The sequence below is a fragment of the Hermetia illucens genome, chromosome 3, assembly GCF_905115235.1.
Source record: "Hermetia illucens chromosome 3, iHerIll2.2.curated.20191125, whole genome shotgun sequence".
NCBI lineage: Eukaryota > Metazoa > Arthropoda > Insecta > Diptera > Stratiomyidae > Hermetia > Hermetia illucens.
The window spans coordinates 165,410,586-165,432,325 of NC_051851.1; the positions used below are offsets into that span (position 1 = coordinate 165,410,586).

The 21,740-nt window shown below is 40.8% G+C and overlaps 1 protein-coding gene across 2 annotated transcripts; it reads right to left on the reverse strand.

The window, feature by feature from the left end:
- Positions 1-1,522: 1,522 nt before the first annotated feature.
- Positions 1,523-21,335, reverse strand: LOC119650666 (chromodomain-helicase-DNA-binding protein 1). Of its 2 annotated transcripts, none has more exons than XM_038053615.1 (9): positions 20,850-21,335; positions 20,186-20,301; positions 19,945-20,116; positions 7,909-7,997; positions 7,603-7,770; positions 3,294-7,526; positions 3,010-3,222; positions 2,793-2,912; positions 1,523-2,731 (listed from the first exon to the last, which is right to left on the reverse strand). In XM_038053615.1, exons 1-9 carry the CDS (start codon positions 20,856-20,858, stop codon positions 2,530-2,532), a joined length of 5,322 nt encoding a protein of 1,773 aa, XP_037909543.1. In that variant the 5' UTR covers positions 20,859-21,335; the 3' UTR covers positions 1,523-2,529. The 2 variants fall into 2 exon arrangements, with proteins under 2 accessions (XP_037909543.1, XP_037909542.1); XM_038053614.1 differs by having other exon boundaries at positions 3,294-7,529.
- Positions 21,336-21,740: the final 405 nt, after the last annotated feature.

A 21,740-nucleotide genomic window follows, 5' to 3' on the forward strand; every position in this document is an offset into this window, starting at 1 on the left:
GCCAACACTCAGAAACATAGAGTACGACAGGACGGACGACATTGCGGTTTTAATTTTAAAATTGACACGTCGATCACAAAGAATATCAGGTGTGGAAGCCACTTCCTTCAGGTTGCGTTAATGCGTGAAACAATTTCATTACGCAGTTCTCCATTGGCTGATAGCATTGATCCGAGATATTTAATTCGCTCAGTTCTGGGCAGGTTACTGAAGCTGACAGCACTGAGCGATTCAAATATCTCGAGTCAATGCTGTCAGTCAATGGAGAGCTGCGTTATGCTCCTCACATAGGGAAACACAAAACCTTTTATACCTGAACCGTCAAGCTTCTGGTTTCCCGACTTCTAAGACAAATTTCCAAAGTTTTGACGGGCTGGAAAAATGACCACTTTAGTTTTTTGTTTTTATTTTAAATTAACAGCAATCGTATTGGCTTTCAAAAGGATAAAATAAGAGCCCACTATAAAAAAGAAAAAAATAAAATTAGAAAAAAACGAAAAATAAAAATTTTACAAGCGTTTGATTTATTTTAAATGAAAGTCTCCAAAGTCTTGACCACTATCATAGGTGTGGATGATCCCATCTGTGTCTGACGAAGAGCGCTTTTTGTGTTTGTCGAGAACCTCTTGCAGAGAAAAAAGTTGAGAGGCAAAGGGGATAGCCTGAGCCAAAGGGAAGGATACAGACCCATCGTTGTAGTGTCCTTTTATGAGATTTAGAAAAAGAAGGCATTTCGAGTCGTCCCAAGCATCGAGATACTCTTTTGGATCCTAAAGGGTTTTGAGCCAATTGATCTAACCCCAGAAATTTTTTGAAGATTTACAGTCGCAGATGTTCATCCACGTGTTGTGCCATGATTTTCTTTTTGCCTCCTTCACAGCCCGTAACCTGTTATTTCTTGCCTCGATGAAAGTTCGGACGTTTTTCTGACTCTTTATTGTTCTGAAGTTCCTGAAAGCTTGTTATCTTGCCCGGAAAAGAGGTTTCAGGTCTGCAGACCACCTGTATATTCGCATTGATCCTCTGCCATTAGACTTGAAAGTGGAAAGCGTGACTTGATTTGTTATAATTTCAGCTATTTATTTAATGTTAGATAGAAGGGTGATGTTGGGACAGGAATCTCGAAAAATTTAAGAGGGGATCTCTCTATTGAACGCAGCCTTCAGACGCGCCATAGGGAGGTATTAAAGTGTATTATGGAACTTAACCCAATCAGATACTGATGACCTTTCCCTTAATCGATGAGAGTTACTTTTGCCTGGCTTTGATCGAGATAGTTCTCTCTCTCGCCTATATTTGTATCTGAACCGAATCGATTACGTCTAAAGTACCTGTCTAGCCTGAAATATCACCTTCCCCAACGTGGAGCATGTCATCAACTACTCAGCAGCTACTTCGGCCTGTTACTGCCAAGGTATCCCGTATCGATGAAGCCAGTTTTCTTGGCCTAGGTACGAAGGAATTGAAACGAATTCCCCACATCTGAAAGCGAAATCTTGAATACACCATTGAAAAGACCAAATTCATGATTGAATATAAATGTACTTTTTCTTTAAAATATATATACAGAAAAGAACATTCTCTTAATCGAATATTTACAAGGCAATAATATTAATATTCTAAAGTACAATATTTTACTTCTTTTGTATCTGTTTCTCTCAACTACAGTCAATAATTAATGCTTACAATTAGTTATCTGACTAAACTATGTATTGATAGTTATAGTAACCTTAATTCCTTCTTTTTCGTGGCTCTCTCTAACTTGTAACTAAAATCAAATCGAATATTCTTAAATAACGTACTGTATAAAAAAAAGGGGGGGAGTAACGATTCCATCCTGTTTGTCCTCCTTCCTATTCATTAGGAAAACAATTTTATTCTCTCTCCAAACTGTTGTTTGTGAGTTCATCCGTGATATACATATATTTTGTGTGTAGCGTAATCATTTACAACAATGGGGGGAGGGGGGGAGTGAAAAACATGACTTTCATGAGAATGTTTAAATAAAATCAAAAGGCAAATGAGTGGGGGGGAAGGAAAATATAAAAGAAAAAAACAAACAGGAAATGCTCTTCCTTGACTTCCGCCTGTTTAGAATATTTACTACCATAATTCGCGTATTTCTTGTGGTTTTCAACTTATCCCTAGGACTTATTAAGAATAGACACTGCTGCATAATTTTTTCACATTTTTTCGTTTTTCTTGTTATGTTAAATACCTCGCATGATTATAGCAATTAACCGTTAAAATTACTAGCTCCTTTTCTACTCTAGATTCTAAGAGTTTCATAATTTACATTGTAATCATTATTTATTAGATTCTATTCATAATCTTGATGAAATTAAAAAGAAATCTTATGTAACAGCGGAGAATGAACATTCCTCCAAGTTGTTCATTTCTGTTTCTTATTTCTGGCTCTCTATAGGACTATTTTCAGTGGCGAACTAATGAGTGGGGGCGATGAGACACACGCGCTATGTGGAAATATTTCAGAAACTCGGCTCTTGGGGTACATTCGATCACTTTCTACTACGAATTCGAATGTGATGGCTGCCTACGATCATAATCGCCGCGTCTATAGTCCGAATAGTCTCCCCGGTCGTGAGACCATTCATCGGGCATGTACCGATCGCGATATGGATTTGGACCTCCCACACCGTTACCTACGTAGTAGTTGGAAGGCATATAATGACCGCCCCCTACACCGTAGCCCCCGGGCTGAGCTGGGTATCTGCGTTGGGAAAGACTAACTCAAAATCTGTCCTGGAAATGAACAAAGAAAGAGCACATACCTTCGTTTATCTGGCCTTCGATCCCTATCACGATCTCTGTGATCGCGATGGTAACCATGCGGATAAGGACCTCGATTGTATCCGTCATATCGATCTCCTCCACGCTTGTAATCAGGATACCTGTAAGATGTTTTAGTCAGCATTCTCATTGGGACAAGCGCAATAAACAATAAAACCGAAAACACTTGCGATGATCTCAGTTACAAACTCAACATACCTCTCTCGATCTCGCCATCGATCATTTTCCGGATAGCCACCGGGAACACCGAGCCGTCCATCCGGATACATTTGTTGTGGTGGCATTCGAGGATTCACGCCCATACGCTGTTGCATTGGAATGGTCGGTAGATTTGAAGATTTCATTCCATCCCAGCCGTAGCCTTCGTCCCACTTGCGACCGTCTCCTCCTTTTTCGCCGGCCATTCTACTTCTGTTGTGTATCGCAACGTTCAAGCATTAGTTCAAAAAAAAACTCTGGACGTTTTCTGTCAAACTACTCACCTCGAATCTTTGTGCGATTTCTTGAAATCTTTACCACCGCTATCACTGCTTACATTGTTCTCATCGTGCCTTCGTTTGGCATTTTCACCTTTCTTCGGAGTTTCGAATGATTTTCCTCCGCTCGGTGTACCCTGCGATGTAGAATCCTCGGTCTTCTTGCGTTTCTCTCCGCTGCTTTCTTTGTGCTTATCGTCATTCTCGACTGGTTTTTTCCGTTTTATTGGACTGTTATTGTTCTTCTGCTTGTTCTCCGCATTTTCATTGCTATTGCTCTTGTCGCCACCACCACCGCCGCCTTTCTTCTCTTCGCTCTTCTTCAGCGCGTGTTTGTACAACTTGAATAGCTTCTTCGCATCGAATTCCGTGAATTTGGACACAAAATACCAAAGATTGCTGCGCCACTCCTTGATTTTTTCCGGATCTTTGTATTCTTCAAGACAAACATCAATTTGCTTACCAATATTCAACAGACAGGTTCTAGTATGATTTACTTGTTCCTGATTCGAAAGAGTCAGGTCGGGGTTGTCCAGAGCTTTTAGTGCCTTCTTGACTGGTCGCATCTTTTCCTTGCACTCGTTGAAAACGGATGGATCTAAATCGCCCAGAACGTCCAGCGCTCGGGGCTCATTATTCGCAGTGAAGTGCATTGGCTTGTTAGTGGCCTTCTTTCTAGTCTTTTTTGTTTCCTTGTTGTTGTGTTTCGCCCGCGGCTTTTTCACGTCATTTGCATTATTCGACTCCTCGTTCTCCTTCAGTGGATGGTCATTCCCAGCCACGCCGCTCTCCGATTCCGTCCGAGCTTTCGTGGCTTTTTGTTCGCTATTCGTCATTGAGTCTTCATTACCGCTTGGCTCACATGGCTTCGCTGGTTCCACTTTCTTCTCTTTCTGCTTCCTCGTCTTCCGCTGTCGCATCACACCCTTTTTGAGTTCAACATTTTTCTTGATAATTTTCAGTAAATATTCTGCTCGTGACTGCAAATGTTTCGCCTGTGGCTTCTTTGAGTCATTCAGAAGAATTTTTTCGGCAAGTCCTAGCGAAGGGTCCATTTTCATAGCCTCCCAGGAACCGATTCCGTACTGGTAAATTCCACACAGAAGTTTCGAGTCCTCGGCGACAGACCATTCGATATCGAAATTGGCAGGGCGAGTATGAAGTTCGAGCGTCCAATTTAGTCGCTCATCTATATTGGCAGGTATGACTTCATTTAGCGGATTCAGCTCCTCCTCGCAGGCGAGAAGGGTTTTCGCATTGAACGAAACTCCACCAAATTTCACTGAATAAGTGGCGCGGCTTGCCCGTTTCTTATTACCGTCCTCTGTTGTCTTGTTATCACCTTTTGCTTCTAAGTCTTCATGCTCCTTCAAAAATTGCACGCAGCGATCATGCAGCATTTCACCTATCCGTTTCAATTCCGCCAGCGGTTTCTCCTGCAGCTCAGCGTCACCTGCTATCGCTTCTAACCTATTCAATGGAGCCGGAAACTTTTTGTAACTTTTAATGAACCGCCTCAACTCAGCGTCTGTGAACCCAGTAATTTTCTCCTTAACTGGTGGACGTCCTCGTTTCTTCGGTTTATCATCCCCACTTGCATCACTTCCTTCGTCGCTCTCCGCCCCCGACGACGTCTTCTTCCTTCGCTCGCCTTTCTGATTGCCTGCGCCCTTGTCGGCCTGCTGCTGAGTTTTTCTTCTCGGGGGCAAATATAAGTCTTCCATTTCTTTACTGCGCTCCTGCTCTTCCACTACTTTACGGAAATTCTCGGGGATAATATCATCCCAGTCTTTCGTATCTTCATTATTTTGATCGGCGGTATCCGTCATCATAGGCGACGGCTGATGATTGTCTTCCTCAAACGCCGCGAAACTCGCAACTTTGAAAGCGGACAATAAGTCATCATCAGCCATATCAGGATCTTCGTTTCGAGTTTCTGCACGTCGCAGAATCTCATCAATATCACAGACTAGATCATCATCGTTTTCTTGTTCATCCTTGAACAATTCCTCGGCTCCGAATTTGAGAATTGCGGACAGATCTTCCTTGTTAAATGGCGTTGTATTGGAGGAGGAATTCTTATCTAAAACGGTGCGGCCCGTTGTATCCATTCGCTGAATCACCAAGTGATCGAGGACCATTTTTTGTTTGGCTCGTTCCACGATTTCTTCCTCTACTGATCGCGCTGTCACCAGTCGATAGATATTCACTTGATTTTTCTGTCCAATACGATGCGCCCGGGCCTGAGCTTGTAAATCATTTTGAGGATTCCAATCGGAATCAAAAATGATAACGGTGTCAGCGGTGGCAAGGTTGATACCCAAACCACCCGCTCTTGTTGACAACAGGAAACAGAAGTCCGCACTATTTTCAGCGTTGAAATGATCCAAAGCCTGCCTTCTAATTTCACCCTTAATGCTGCCATCTAAGCGTTGAAAAGGGAAATGTCTTTTCTGCAAATACTCTGCAAGGATATCAAGCATCCTCACCATTTGGGAGAATATCAGTACTCGATGACCGGTTTCGCGCAGACGACAAAGCAGCTTGTCCAGCAACACCAGCTTGCCAGATCCCCTCAGTATTTGTTGCAGAGCATCATCTTGTGACATTCGCTGCGCTTCATATTCAATCGGTCGAATCAATGCCGCATGATTACAACATTTCTTCAGTTCTATCACAATATTCAGGAACGTACTCTGTGAGCCTTTCACGCCCTTCCTTAACGCATTAAAATTCTTAGTAAGAATCCACTTATAGTACTGTTTCTGTATCGAGGTCATTTCCACTCGAAGTATCTGCTCAACTTTCGCTGGCAAACTTTTTTCAACATCCTTCTTGACTCGCCGAAGAATGAACGGCTCCAGTTGCTTGTGAAGCTTTGTATATCCTTTGTCCTGAGCGTTTCCATGCTCCTTCTCGAACTCCTCCCACGTGACGAACTTTTCAGGCATGATAAAATGCAGCAACGCCCACAGCTCCTTCAGTGAATTCTGGAGTGGTGTGCCTGTAATCAGCAGTCTGTGATTCGTTTCAAACTCCTTAAGCGTCTTGTAGAGAAGGGAATCGTCGTTTTTCAACCGATGCGCCTCATCAACCAGCAATGCTGCCCACGTTATACACCCTAAAAATGCTTTGTCTTTCAGCAGGATTTCATAAGTCGTCAGGATAGTGCTGAACTTCAAGCGTTTTGTTCCTTCAAAACACCACTCGTATTGTCTAATTATTTCACGTGACTGCACATCCCCAAGGTAAGTAACAATATTCATGTCTGGTGCCCAGATTTGGAACTCTCTCTGCCAAGCAGTCATTGTACTTAACGGCACTACGCACAGAAACGGACCATACAAATGCTGACTTTTGAATAGATAGTACAGAAAGCAAATTGTCTGAATGGTTTTACCCAGGCCCATTTCGTCAGCTAAAATCACAGAATTATCCTTACACCACGAGTGTATCAGCCAATTTAGGCCGTCCATTTGATAGTCTCGCAGCAGCAGAACATCACCCAGATATTCGGGCTGCACTTTTATAGGATGGAATTTCGGCCGATTTTTGAGAACTTTGCTATGTCGGGATGGTGACGTTCGGGACATTTCCCGATCGTTGAATTCCTCGATTTTCTGTGACCATTTCTTAGTGACGAGCGACTCATCCTCCCATGTCGCCTCGGCATAGGGCAGTGATTCCCACTTACAGAAGTATTCTACAGAACCATCTTCTTTGATGTTCTTCGCTATTATCCTATCTACGTTGTTATAACTTTTCGACAACTCACTTTGCAGCTCCATCTGACATTCGTGATAATCAATGTCTTCCGGGCTGGCATATTGGCGCCAAATCTCAATTTCTCGTTCCTTCTTTATGTAGTTTTCGAGCTTCTTGAGTCCTTTGACTTTTTGTTCTTTCAGGGACTCCTCCGACTCCCATGTGTTATGTATGTGTGACCAGTCTTTCCATTTGATTAGATATTGTGTCTCGGTTTCATCATTCTCGTTCAGATCGGCGTTCGGGTCGCCATTCTCCTCTATTGCATAAATAGTTGTTTGATTCCCCGTTACACCTTTCTTTCCCACACGTCTTCCGACTATTCTCTCGATAGTTTCCGACTTGTCCATTTCCACTTCATTTGTAGTGTCTTCAGTATAGTCCACCTCGAGTAAGTCCTCGGAGTCGGTTTTCTCATCTTCACTGGCTTCTTTATAGCTCACCGACACGGCAGCCGTACGACGAGTTGCCGCCCTACTATCAAAATATTACTGAGAATTATTAATATGAACGCTGTTTGTTTCGACGCTTGCAAATTTCGTCAGCTTACCTTCTTCTGTCTCCGTCATCTGAATCGTCGTCGTCTTCTGATGTGTAGCTGGCATTCTTTTTGGCAGGAGCTCGTTTTCTGTTATTGGTGGTGACATTTCGCTTATTATTACTCTGTAAGGAATTGTCTTCACTATCACTGTCACTATCGCTGGTATCTGAATTCCAACTAATTGTGTACACGAATTTTAGAAGAATTGATTTTTCATTAATTTTATGTGTGGAATTGCATGTAATTTTAAGTTACGTTATAAATGGTGATTGGCTCTCGAAAGTGCTTAAATTTTGACATGGAATGTCAACTTACTTTTTACGTTTCTTAGTACGTTTCCGCTCAGGAGGCTTCTTCACAGCACGTGTGTTTTTCTTTGGTACATAATTCTCCTCTTCGTCCTCCTGTTGAAAGAAAGGATCTACTTGAAATAAGACTGATTTTTTTTACTTAATCAATTGAATAGAATTTGTAGTTGTAGCTTGAATTCATTTTATCGCTAAACTTCAAAGATTTCAATTTCTTATTAAATTTTAATTACAGGAAAGTGTTCTACGTCATGAAAAATACTAGAACGATTCAAAAGATGTGAAAAATCGTCAAAGAGAGGATTTGTTCCACTTAATTGTCTATTTTTTTCTCCGTCTTGTAGCTCAGTAATCTGTGCATGAATATATACGTAATTATTCTGATAAGGAAAGTGGAAGTGCGAATATTATACCAATTATCTATGTCAAGGAAGTCTACAGCCGACAGAAATTTTAATATATTCCCTACGTCCAAATATTCCTTGGCATCTGGTATTAAGTATTCTCCTAGGTGCCTCGACCTATTTTGCACAAGGGCCTGACATTGTCCCAGAACATGTTTGCAGGTTTCGTCACACTCCGCACAGAACCTGCAGGCAGTGTGCGTAAATACCTCTAGCTTCCCCAAACTGTTAAACTGTCCTTTGAATGCTTGAGCCCCCATGAGCAGCCTGCATTACTCCATTCCTGGTAGGCTCATCCAGTACATTTCCCTTAGCTATTTCTCCCCATTTTTCAATGCCAAGTTTCCGCGTCCACAGAAGGTTTCTGGTCCGTGTAGATGCGACCTGCTCCCTTTCGAGTCAGTTCGTTCGCCGCCCCATTGTCTTTCGATCCAACATGGCCTGGATCCCAGACAATCTAGATCTTATTGTGCGGGCCAAGCGTGCTGTGTGTTCAATTTCTCAAGTCATTCCCACACCAGTTTGGAGTTTACCTTGTTGGACCTAAGTGTCTTGATCGCCGCTTGACTGTCAGTGAGAATGGTGCTCAGGGGTGGCGGGGAGAAAGACGGGGCGGCAACCCTGTCGGCTGATCCAAAACCAAGTGGCCGAGGAGAACCTCCATAGTGGTGGCACCGGAGACGCTGTATCACATTGGCTTGCCGGCCATGATGCAGTAGGCGAATGCTCCAAAGACCCAATTAGAGCGATCAACCCCGAGTCTGCACGGGGACTCATCTGAAGTGGCAATAGTCACGAAACCTTACCAGGGGTATACTGGTACATGTTAACCGGGATAGCCTCTGGACTCATATACTTCAGGAGAATTCATGTTGTATGTGCGTTCAGTTCGATTATTTGCGGTTGGCCCCCTAGTGGGAGCTTCATGGGGGTTGTGGTTACGTTCAAGCGAACAGAGACTCATCAAAACTTTTCAAAACTAAAACCGGCTTCGAAAAGTACTAACCGAAACATTTAATTTGATACCCCACATGACTATATTTGAGAAAAAAAAAAATTACATCCCCCTTTTGAATGTATGAGAACTTCCCCTCCTTAAATTTGACGTAAAAGGATGTAACTCACTATATGCGTGAACGTTTACAGTTTCCACCTTTCTACTAAATTTGGTATCAATCGATATAACCGTCTCCGAGAAAAATGCGTGTGGTGGCAGACAGTAAACCGATTTTAATAAGGTTTTGTGAGGTTGGTGTTTCGCAATTTTGACGGGCATATCGAGCTTCTAACGATGATATGTTTTTTAGAGAACTAAGTCCGCACCCACTTGATGTCGGACCGAACCGAAAAAAGCGGGAGTAAATTGCTTTCCATTTGGCTCGAACCGACATGAATTGGATGCGGACTTAGGACTCCTTAATTCCTAAGCAAACAAATTTTCTACTTCCAGTTAAAACTTTGGTCTGAAATGTGAGCACCCATGTTGTGTTTTGCTAATTATAAACAAGTCGGGAAACCGGAAGCTTGACGCTTCAGGTATAAAAGGTTTTGTGTTTCCCTATGTGAGGAGCATAACGTAGTTCTCCATTGACTTATAGCATTGACCCGAGATATTGAAATCGTTCAGTTCTGGGCAGGTCACTGCCATTGCTAGAACTGAGCGATTTAAATATCTCCAAGGGCAGGTTACCGACATTGCCAAAACTCAGCGATTTAAATATCTCGAGGGGCAGGTTACTGTCATTGCCAGAACTCAGCGATTTAAATATCTCGAGTCAATGCTATCTGCCAATGGAGAACTGCGTAATGAAATTATTTCACACATTAACGCAACCTGGATGAAGTGGCATTCCTCAACTGGTGTTCTTTGTGATCGACGTATCAGCACACGTCCCAAATCTAAAATTTACTGCAATGTCGTCCGTCTGCCGCTCTCTATAGTTCTGAATATTGGCCGGCTATAAAGGTCAATGAACGGCGTCTTGCGATAATGGGGACGAAGATATTGCATTGCACTGGTGGCGTGACACGTTATTACGTCGGAAATGAGAATACCCGCGATCGAACGGGTTTGCACCGATCGTGGAAAAACTGCAAGAGAGGCGTTTTCGATGGTGTGGTCACGTAATTCACACTAACGAGAATTCAACAACCAGTATTGGTCACAACATCGAAAGCAATGGTAAGCAACCAAAAAGCCGGCCAAAACAATGGCGGCTTCATATGCTGGATGGGGATTTAAAGGTCTCAAGATCAGGCATTTGATAAAATAAAATGACGAAATCGATCACCACAGGCCGACCCCGCTTGTGAACTGATGGCTCAACAAAAAGAAAAAGATGTGAGGAGCGACGAGTGCATGGCAGCTCCGTGTAATATAGCTAAAAATTCCATTGCCCTCTATTTTCTAGAAAGCGATTTAAATAAATCATTTGATGGAAAGTCCTGTGTTGATAATGGTCAACCTCATACGCCTCATACGCCTCACACCCTGAGTTTAATATTATTAGCAAATGCCAACAATTTAACCAACATCAAATATAAAAAAGGGCTAGGGAGAATTAGATTCTTCTTGAATAGAATTTCAATATTCCACTCGAATTTCAATTATTCTCGTTAATTATGACGTCAGCATCTGATTTGCATGGCTTTGGAAGCAGTAAATTCGCGCGAAATTGCTAAGTTTGAGCTGCTATAACTTTGGCGTTAATTGCCAGATTTCCAGGAAATTTAGCATGTATTAACGAAATATTATCCTCTATGCTGGTACAAATCGGAATGGGACATATTTTGAGGCCTAGATTTCATCTAGGCGCACTACCCTGATTTTTTTCGGATTTTTAAGCTGGGTAGTTTCCGAAAATGAGTCCTGTCTCACTTCAAGTGCGTACATTTTGACTCCTTACTCAAGCACTTTGTAATTTATGCCAAAACTAATGTCAGTTTCGGAAAGTACAAATCGAGACCTTTCATTTGATACCCTACACAACTATATCCGGTGAAAAAATGTTTGAATCCCCCCTTTGCATGTATGGGGAGCTCCCCTTTAAACTCCACCTAAATTTATGCCACTCGCTGTATGCGTGGGATTTCATAGTTCCCATCTGTCCATCAAATTTCGTTCGGATCGGTTTAGCCGTTTTGGAGAAAAATGCGTGTGACAGACAGACAGACATTGAATTGATTTTAATAAGGTTTGGTTTTACCCAAAACCTTAAAAATGATCATCAGAACAAAAAATATGGAATAAGAAACCTGATTTTTAAATTTTTGGCAATATCTACTTTTTAGACAAAGTCTATTTTTCCCCAAAGTTCGTCCTATATATATTTATCCACAGATCAGCCTTCCTTCTGAAAATATATTTAAATAAAAACTTTCTCAAATTTTCCAAGTGTTTGCATTTTTTTGACCAGGGACGGAAGATCAATATGGTAAACCATTCCAAAAACATTTTTTATGTACGATTTTAAATAGGAAAGCGCGAACTTTAATGCAAACAAACTCGTCGTAGAGACGTTCCCAGGATACATATAATTCCGTCGCAATGATCTTTTCAATGTTACCATATATGAGCATAATTACATATTTTCTGAACGATAATAAGAATCGAAAGAAGCTTCTTCATCCACAACGATTTCGACAGAATAGTTGCTGTTTTGGCTCGAGTTTCAGGGCGAATATTTCCTCCGATTGTGAATTTACCCTTCCCATTTTTGCGTGAGAGAGACGCAAAACCTACTGTGGGATCTCCCTAGCTTCGTTGGGCTTCAAATGTAAATAAAACCCGCTTTAAAATCGATTGTCACGTCACGTGGATCGCGCCGATAAAATCGTTTTCGTGAATTTAAATTCTAATTATTTATTCCATGACATATAGATTATGTCATGTCGCTCTCTATGGTTCTGAGTGTTGGCCGACCATAAAAGACAATGAACGGCGTCTTGCGGTAATGGAGACGAAGATGCTACGTTGGACTAGTGGCGTCACACGTTTAGATCACATCCGAAATGAGGATATCCGCGATCGTTATGGGGTTGCAACGATCGTGGAAAAGTTGCGAGAGAGGCGTCTTCGATGGTATGGTCACACGCAATTCGTGCAAACGAGAATTCACTTGCAAAGATTGGTCTGAACATCGAACTCGATGGTAAACTACCAAAAGGCAGACCTAAACAACGGTGGCTTGATACGCTGGATGGGGATTTGAAAGCCTCGAGATTGCACCCAGATCAGGTATTCGATAGAGCCAAATGGCGAAGCCGATCACGACGAGCCGACCCCGCTTGTGAACGGGACAAAGGCTGAAGAAAAAGAAGATTCCATGACATATAGATTATTTATTGTTTATTATGGATAAGAAATTATGCAATTTTCCAATAGAGAACTTAAGAAACTAAAGTAGGAAAATAAAATAAGGCAACTTATTCTCGTAATTAGTGGTATTTTTAAAATTGTGATTTCGCGGAAATCAAATCACATTAATTTCAGGCTTTTCAATTTTTTTTTGCGGGACCGGTTGGAAAATAGAATTTTAGTAGCTTTTAGCAAAGCAATCTTTTTTTGCTTATAATACAGTCAGTTACATAAGAGCGTGGTCACTGTTACACGTAGATAAAAAATCAGAGCGTCCTGTTTCTTTTTCTATGACATAGAGGGCACCTCAGTCCTTCATGCTTTTTGTGAAAAGTCAGCTCTCTGTCAAATTTAGTCTTCAATTGAGTGGTTTCTCGAAATGAGTGCTGTTTACGCCTCTCGCTTTGTGGCAATTTTTCTATGTTTGCATGAAAAAGGACCCAAATTAACGCAAACTGCTGCTGCGAAATATATGGGAAAGTCGAAGCAGTTCGTTAGCAAGTGGATAAATCGCTATAAAAAGGTCGGTAACGTTGATGATTTTCCTGATCGCGGAAGTGCAAGCAAAGTCTCAAAAAAAGACGAAAAAAAGATTCTCGAATTGTTTTCGAAAGATCCAACTTTGACTTTACGTGGAGCTGCTGTGAAATTGAAGGCAAAAGGTGTTGACATATCTTACGGAACGATTCGCAGGCACTTGCTTGCCAATAAACTGAAATATCGCAGTACTTTGGAAAAACCAATGTAGAGTGCAAAACACGTTGAAAAACGAGTGGAATGGACGAAGGGAAACTTGGACGGCGATTGGAGCAACGTAATTTTTTCTGATGAATCCTCCTTCTGGGCATTTCCGAGCCTCAAACACGCCTGGACAACCTCCACCAGTAGGATGCTTCAACGGACTGTTAAACATCCCGTCAAGGTCCATGTTTGGGGGTGCTACTCAAACAAAGGTTTCGGTACTTTGTTCTTATTTACCGAGAATTTAAATGCCGAAAAAAATGAATAAAATATATCAAAAGGCTTTGTTACCATCTGCTAAGCAATGGTATATCAAGAAAAATGAAAGCTGGATCCTTCAAGAGGACAACGATCCGAAACATCGGAGTCGAGCGTGTAGCGAGTGGAAGGCGCCAAACGGAGTTGTCACTTTAGATTGGCCATCTCAGTCACCGGATGTAAATCTCATAGAAAATGTGTGGGCTCTGATGAAAATGCAGCTTCGCAGACGCAAGCCATGTAATTTTGATCAACTTTCTCGACAAATTCGGGAAATTTGGAGGTCTTTTCCGGTAGAATATGCAGAAAAACTAGTGGAAAGTATGCCCCGACGGTGCCAGGCCATAATTGACAATGCAGGAGATTGGACTTGCTACTGAGGTATTTGCATTGAGTATTGACGACCAAATTATCAATAAATTTGCGAATTTTCGAAAAATCAATTGTTGTTATTATTTAACAGCGACCACGCTCTTATGTAACAGACTGTACAAGGAGACAAATGAAGAATCAAAAGTACTCAAGAACAGACCAGTTCGATTACATATGCGTGGAAGAAATGAAAATTTGCGAAAACTTGTCTCGGAACTTCAGAGTGTGGAGCTTTCTTAAATGCAATGGCCCTAACGGACAAACGTGATTTCACTTCAGAAGTCATATTCAATGAGGCAGTTCTGAGGTCCGACTTCCTTAGCCACCCTAACATGGAAGAATACTGGGCTTTCGTAGAAAATTTCAGCGATCTCGACAGATTAGCATTCTTAGGTTTGCTCGCCTCTTCTCACTCTCAATTTCATCTTCTCATCTCATCTGGAATGAAATAAGAGCACACAGTTTTTCAGTTCACTGCACGCATACTTGAGTTCAGATTTAACCATCATCATCAAAACCGCCACTCAGTCTTCCAACATGAACTAAATAAGCCTCGATCAAAATCATTTATTTTACCTTGCATGGAACAGCAAAAAGGCAAATTACCGAAGAGGAGTTCCCGAGAAATTCATTTCAGTAAAGTTCGGGATGAGAAAGTCTGCGCCACTTTTGAACTGTCGGAAATTTATATCTGTAAATCAAAGGATTGAATAAAGATGTTGGCGGTCAAATGTACAGGCGACTCTCGATAATTCGAATCCTCAATTCGTAACTTTGGTAATTCAAACAAGGGACCCTTCGTTAATTTGAATTTTTTTTCCGAAATAACCGGCCTCCATTCTCTATAAATTCGAAGTTTTTGGAGTAATATTTACTCTTGGAAACTTCGGGTTCCGCGAATTGTTTACCCTTTTAGACGAGACATTTTTCCGTCAGTGTAGTTTGCTGTCAAAATGAGTTCTCGTTTAAGTGTTTCCGAAAAAAGAAAATGATTGCGGCGGTAAAGAGTTGTCGCGAAAATATTCCACCATCCACACTGTCTACAATTCTCAAAAACAAAGCGACTATTTTAGGAAGCAGACTGACAAACGCAAGTGGACCAGCGACTGAGTTTCCACTTTTAGAGGTCTCTCCTTAATCAAGTGGTTTATACAATGTAGATTGAAAAAAATTAACCTATTTGAGGCTATTTATTAAAGTCAAAAGCTCTTGAATACGATTGACAATTGGGCATTTCTGATTTAAGCAAACGAAGGACGGCTGACCAATTTTAAAATTCGATACATTTCCTTCAAAGCTCAGACCCTCCCCCGATAGCAGTGATCATTAATGATCATGAATTAAGCTCATTTTTGCGAAATTCTCAATATTAAATTAAAAAATTTACGTAGTTTGAAGGAGGGATGCAATCATTTTTTCATCGTATATAGTCATGTGGGGTATTAAATGAAAAGCCCGGATAACTACTATATTAGGGACATCCTCTAGAATAATGGCCGGAGATTGTCAAGAAAGGGAGGGAACCTCAGAGGCGGCGCTTTAATAAACATCTGAGGAAGAAAAAACAGGGATCGAGACTGTCATCCGTCATCTATCTATGAAAATTTTCTGTGTGATTACTTTGGCTTTTTCGGTTGACTACAATAAATACTTCACGAGAACACTTACATGTGCTAATTTTCCCACCTGTGATATTTTAATCCGGGGCACGGAACAGCCGAGCAACCCCAAGCAGATGAAGGCACAACCCCCTCCAGCCGCACACTCTCGAATGTGATATTAGTTTTGATATACATTGCAAAATGCGTGAGTAAGGAACCAAAATGTGTACTCTTTAACGAGAGACAGGACTCATTTTCCGAAACTACACAACCCAAAAATCTGAAAAAAAAATCAGAGATCCGAGTATATGCTCACAATTGTTATGAAGCCAAAGAAAATGCTCCGCGAGTCCAACGTCGTCACCATCCGATTTCTGTCATGGTATGGTGGCGGGTCTCATATCACGGAGTAACTGATATTCCTTTCTGTGAGGCCAGCGTCAAAACCTATGCGAGCGTGTGCGAAAAGATATTGGAGGATGTAGTCGAGCCATTGAGTGAATCTCTATTCGCTGGAAAGCCGTGGTGCTTCCTGCAGGTCTCGATCCCCGGCCACAAAGCCAAGATAATTCAGCTTTGGGCTAAGTTAAAGGAGACTGCCTGTGATCGAACTTACACAGATTTGGAGAGTTTGAAGGCCAGGATCATGTGTGCAGCTCGAGAAATGCCGCTTCATACCGTGCGTGAAGCGATCCATGCATGACCTCAAAGACTTCGGGCCTGTATAGCTGCTAGCGGTGGTCATTTTGAATAAATTTTTTTCGTTTGAAAGCTCTGTTTCCTTTTTCTAATGGTGTACTTTTCGATTGATTTGGTTTATTACTTCGTGAGAAATAAAAATTTGTTTGACTGATAGAACTTATGGCTATACTATGTAATAATATAATAATTGACATTACGAGTAAAATTCCATTCATGAAGAATCTACTACTGGTCAGTCCTTTTTTGTAGCTGTTGTAGGTTAACTTCTTGACATTTGCAAATAATATTGAACTCCTAGTGTGAAGCTTATGAGGTTGACTATTGTCAATACAGTGCTTTCCAGATCATTTTTTTTTTATGTAAATGCACCTTTAAAAGATAGGGAACAGTTGATTATTTAACTATTTGCACGCGGAGCTGTCATTCACCCATCGTTCCTCACATAGGGAAACACAAAACCTTTGATACTTGATACTTGGTAAAAAAGAAATTGTATTTTAAATAAATGAAAGCACGTTTTTTTTCCACCCACAATATTGACGAAAGCATAAAAAATGCAAGTGGTTACTTTGTGATAATTTAACGAAAAACGTCTTTGAAAACTTTGAACACTTTTTTTTCCGGCACTGTATCGTTAGCAAATGACTTTCAAAAAAAATTTACAAACACGACAAAAGGCACAAATATGCTCCTTAGTAGTATGAGTTCATCAAGAACAGGCAGAATATCTACCAAAATGTCAGCGCTCTAATACGCAGCATTGAATTGTCCTATATTCCTCAACATAGGTAAGTGCGAAGGCCGGCAAACGGAGTAGGGCACCCAGCAAGCGGCTAAGAAGATAAAAGCCTCTTCGCCCAAGAAAGCTAAGCCGACGAAAATTTCGGCTAGTTCTCCGATTATGGCCTCAACTTTGATGAAAGGAAAGAATCTTCAGCTCGTAAACCCGAACAATGGACGAAGGTGAACAACAAAAATCGGGAAAAAGAAGATTCGTCCGGAAATAATCATTATTTTCAAGGAGGGAGATGTCTTACGCAGATGTTTTCCAAGAAGCCAAAGGTGATCGGGAATTGGCAGACATGGGAGCTAGCGTGGGGTCATATCAGATGTACGGACAAAGGGGATCTGATGTTGGAGCTAAACAAATCCAGTTAGAAAGCAGTGGATAGTTTTCGCGGTCATTGAGTGCAAAGACTTAGACGAGATCAAATCACATCACAATTGTTCCTCAGAGGAGATTACATCCTCCCGTGATGTGATCTCCTCTGAGGAACAATTCAAAATTAGCGGAATACAAGAGAGTGTGATAAAGAGAATGAAGAAGGCGTATGCAAGTATACAGACTGCTGTTATTAGCTTGCCGGTGGAACTAGCGATTAAACAGAAGCAGAAAATAAAGAAAATTAATAAAAGGAGAAGTAATTAAAGAACATTGAATAAAAGGCCAGATCCAATTATTCAACAGCCATTTCATCAAAACAAGAGAGAGAGTACCTAAACTTGCTGAAGAAAGGAAATATGCAGTTGTAAGAAGTTCCATCAAAACCGAACATTTGAACCAGATCTTTAGAAAGGATAATAAAATGGAAAAAATAAGGTCCAGAGGAACAATGGAAGCACATATTGGTAGAGGGGGATCAGAAATCTTAAACAATAGGCACCAATATCTTAAGGCGTTTAGGATATTGCGATCTTCTTGTATCCACCCGTGTTATGACAATTGACATGACAATTCTTCGCACATACATGTTTAATCATGATTGAGGATGACAGAATGGGTTAGTCACGATTGAGAATACCAGAATGCGTTAATCAAGACTGAGAACAATTGAATGAATTAATCATGATCAAGAAGAATAGAATTAATTAATCATGATTAAGAAGACTAAAACGAATTAATCGTGATTGAAAATGTCAGAATGGTTTAATCATGATTGACGACGCCGAGAATTTTTTTAAATCCTGGAGAATTACTGTCCCGAAAAGAGGATGCACTGATGATTATGGTCTAAGACTCTTTCGTTTCCAAAGTTTAATTCTAGCTGCAAGAGGGGTTACCAGTTATGCAAAAGGTACTTATTGTTCGGAAAATCGGTATCCTTAAGGGGAAAAAGAGTTGGGAAAGATAAATTTGTCAACATTGTCATTATCAAACATTGTAAGCCTCCGAAGTGGAAGGATGAATAGAATGGAGGGAAAATTCATTTGATCCTTCAATCCAAAAAATTAGTCGAGGAGTATTTAACTGATCAAACACTAGTCAAGTCCGAAATGGACTGACCCAAAAACAAAGAAGTAATGGAAGCCAGGATTTCAATGTTCGATGTTTCAACCGATTGTCTCCGACTAGTGTTTTCAACAAAAAGTAGAGGTCATATGGTGCAACTTTGAGGTACTCCCCAAATAGGGATCACAGGAACAAGGAGAGCAAATATTGCAGTAAGTATTAACTAACTTTCCTTAATTATTTGAAACATTTTAAGTGAAATATTTCAGAAGCGACAGCTTCGCCCCACCCTGTGTATTTTATCTTTGAGTATGATTGATCTTGTTCCATTTGAAACCACCAAATTGTTCAATCTTTTTCAAAACGACGTTTGGATTGAGTCATTTTGGAAAGTATCGTTAAACTCGATGAAAAAAAATTAGTAAATAAAGAAAGTTGTGACTGTTCCGGACCATTTGATTGCCATTTTTGTTCAATGAATCCTTTGTTTGTAGCACAAAAGGAAAACTGTCAACGTTGGTACTCACCTTACACTTCCACCAAACAAAAAATAGAACAAATGATGCATAACTCTTTGATACCGATCTTGAGGCCTTGACCAAGTTGGTAAGTTACAAGACCATGAATAAGGATTGAGCAAAACACTGATCATTTTTGGAAAGTTTGCTTATGATTGTGTCATAAAAGCAACATCTAACACAAAGTTACGCTCACTTAAATTCAATTTTCTCACTGGGAATTCCACAAAATACTTATGTCAAAACCAACAGACACTTCTTCCAAACATCGAAGACATTTTTCAACCAATACTTTTCCGTTAAATTTTTATAAAATTGTCAAGAACTTCCAAAAGAAAAAAATTATTTGTCATAATATTGTCAAAATGATCGCGAGAAAATATGAATTTAGTTGCGGATACCATCCCTGATCACATCTGAGTCAGCACTGACCTACAAATTGGGTCTAGTTTCGATTGGGTTTCTCAATTAAGCACTGACCAACCTCCGTAAAAGTCTTTGCTTACAACAAGATCGTGTCCAACCACTTCGAATGACATGTTTCGATCATTTTCACTGCACTTCATCGGCGGAAGTAGCCGACCATTGACATTTGAGGGAGGAAATACCTCGAATACCAATGGTTCCTTAGCTTCTAAGTTCTTCACACGCTCACTACTTACTTCACTGTCCAAGATCGTTCAAATATCATGCAAAGATCAACACAAAATGGACACAGACATGCCCGCAACACCAGTGAAAGAGGAAACTCAGAGGTTACGTGACATCTTCCGTGCATAACCACTGAAGTTCTTTGACAACCAACCACTTCCATCGCATCTACTTAATCTTCTAAGCACAAAACTACGTCTGGTACTTACGCTCGAAGACTTTTCCGATGCAGATTCCTCCTCGTCATCGTTCTCATTTGTACTGTCCTCGGAATCATTGCTGGAACTGGCGTTATCCGACTTGGCACCATTGCTGGAAGCTGGTTTGCCGCTCTGTGAACCTGCACTGGACGCCGACGAGGACGATGAGCTCTCCGAATCACTGTAAAGAGGGAGCAAACACAAAGATTGAACATACCAGCTTCCGGCCGATCCTGAAGCAAACACCCACCTGTCTGATCCGGAAGAACTGCTGTTGCTCTCCGACTGGGAGCTATCCTCCTTGGTCTCGTCGTTGTCTGAGGCGTTACTTCCACCGTCTTCCTTGTTGCTGGCGTCATCGTTTTCCTTCAAACAGAAACATAAATTAGCTACGAGCTGGGGATCGGACGCGGCTGGCTAGGGACTGGAGTTTGCAAGTTTTGTGGTACCAAGATTGCCTGGAAAAGCAGGAAAAAAGGTTTCCATCCACGAATCCACATCATCAAGAACGTGTTACGTAACTGGGATGAGGAATGGAAAAACAGACTTTTCACGATGAAAATCGCAGTTTTTGGCGGGAAATTGATGCCGTGTTCAGCTGCGAGACTTAGTTTTAAGTTAAAATTGCGAAAATGGGTCCCTGGCCGATTTCCGAAAAAATCAGCCTGGACGACGTGGAAAGGACTGTAGAATCATATAAAGGAGAGAAAATAGTGAAACACCCTTGGATTAACCCGAAATTATCCTGAAAACTTAGAGAGTTGCCGCGTAAATGCTATAAAGTCCCTTTCAAAGTCTCATCTTTAAACAGCCACGCCCTGGAAACTAGCCATGTGATTGAGACGCAATTAACGGGAAAACACTCTAAAAAGCCTCTAGTTTACAAAAACATAAAGAAAATCCAAATATATTACCTGGTTCATGATATAAATGCGAAAATCTCAAAGTGTCTCTTTTCCAACATACAATTCTCTATAACCACTTCAATATTGCAAAAAATGAACTTTTTACATAATTTTCACGAAATTAACTATGCACGCTTTCGATTTCCAACAAAATTCCTAACGAGAATGGTAAATAATCGCGAATTTAAAAATTTTTCTCTTGAACCCGTCTTTCTGGCCAATTTGCCATTCATTACTCGCACAAGAACGCCATTTTGTCGTAGTGGCGTTGCGGATTCATGAAATCGTGTCGACTTGATTTTTTCTACGTGGAAATTATGTATGTTGCACTCGATTTACATATGAAAAAATATTTTTCACATAACTACACAGCGTTCACAAATAAAATTCTGTCCAATTGACAACTGTGTTCGCATAACAAACTCAACTTCTGCCAAAGAACAATAAAAAACACATCCTATTCGACACTGAGATTGGCAGCCATTTTGTTTTTCCTACTCGACGTTCAGTGAAATGAGAAAAATTTTTCAATTTTTTCACCGCTGCCTGGTGATGTGGTGAAGTGGAATTACAGTTCAATGGAGTGGTACGATGAGGTAGGGGTGTGCTGTGTGTTGATTGTTATGACCGTTGGACTGGCCGTTGGGAATGTCGGTGAGAATTCAAAGTGTCGGGAATTAAAGGTAATTTGAAGATATTGTTGTAAAGAAGCTTGAGAAAGTGCTATATTTCTTACTACTCAACAACAAATTCCCGGATAATGACAAATTTACACGAGACAGAGAGGTAAATTTTACGTTCAGAACAATAGGGTCTGAATTTTCAACATTTTCCTTGTTTCTTATACATAATTTAGGGCCCAATTGATTTCAAGTGTTGATTATCAATTATAGATAGCGA

Bases quoted from the DNA above. Each gene is read 5' to 3' on its own strand.
- LOC119650666 (XM_038053614.1), bottom strand. The intron at 20,117-20,185 runs GTGGGTGTTTGC...CCCTCTTTACAG, and splicing joins AGTTCTTCCGGATCAGACAG to TGATTCGGAGAGCTCATCGT. The intron at 2,732-2,792 runs GTATGTGCTCTT...TTCCCAACGCAG, and splicing joins CGAAGGCCAGATAAACGAAG to ATACCCAGCTCAGCCCGGGG.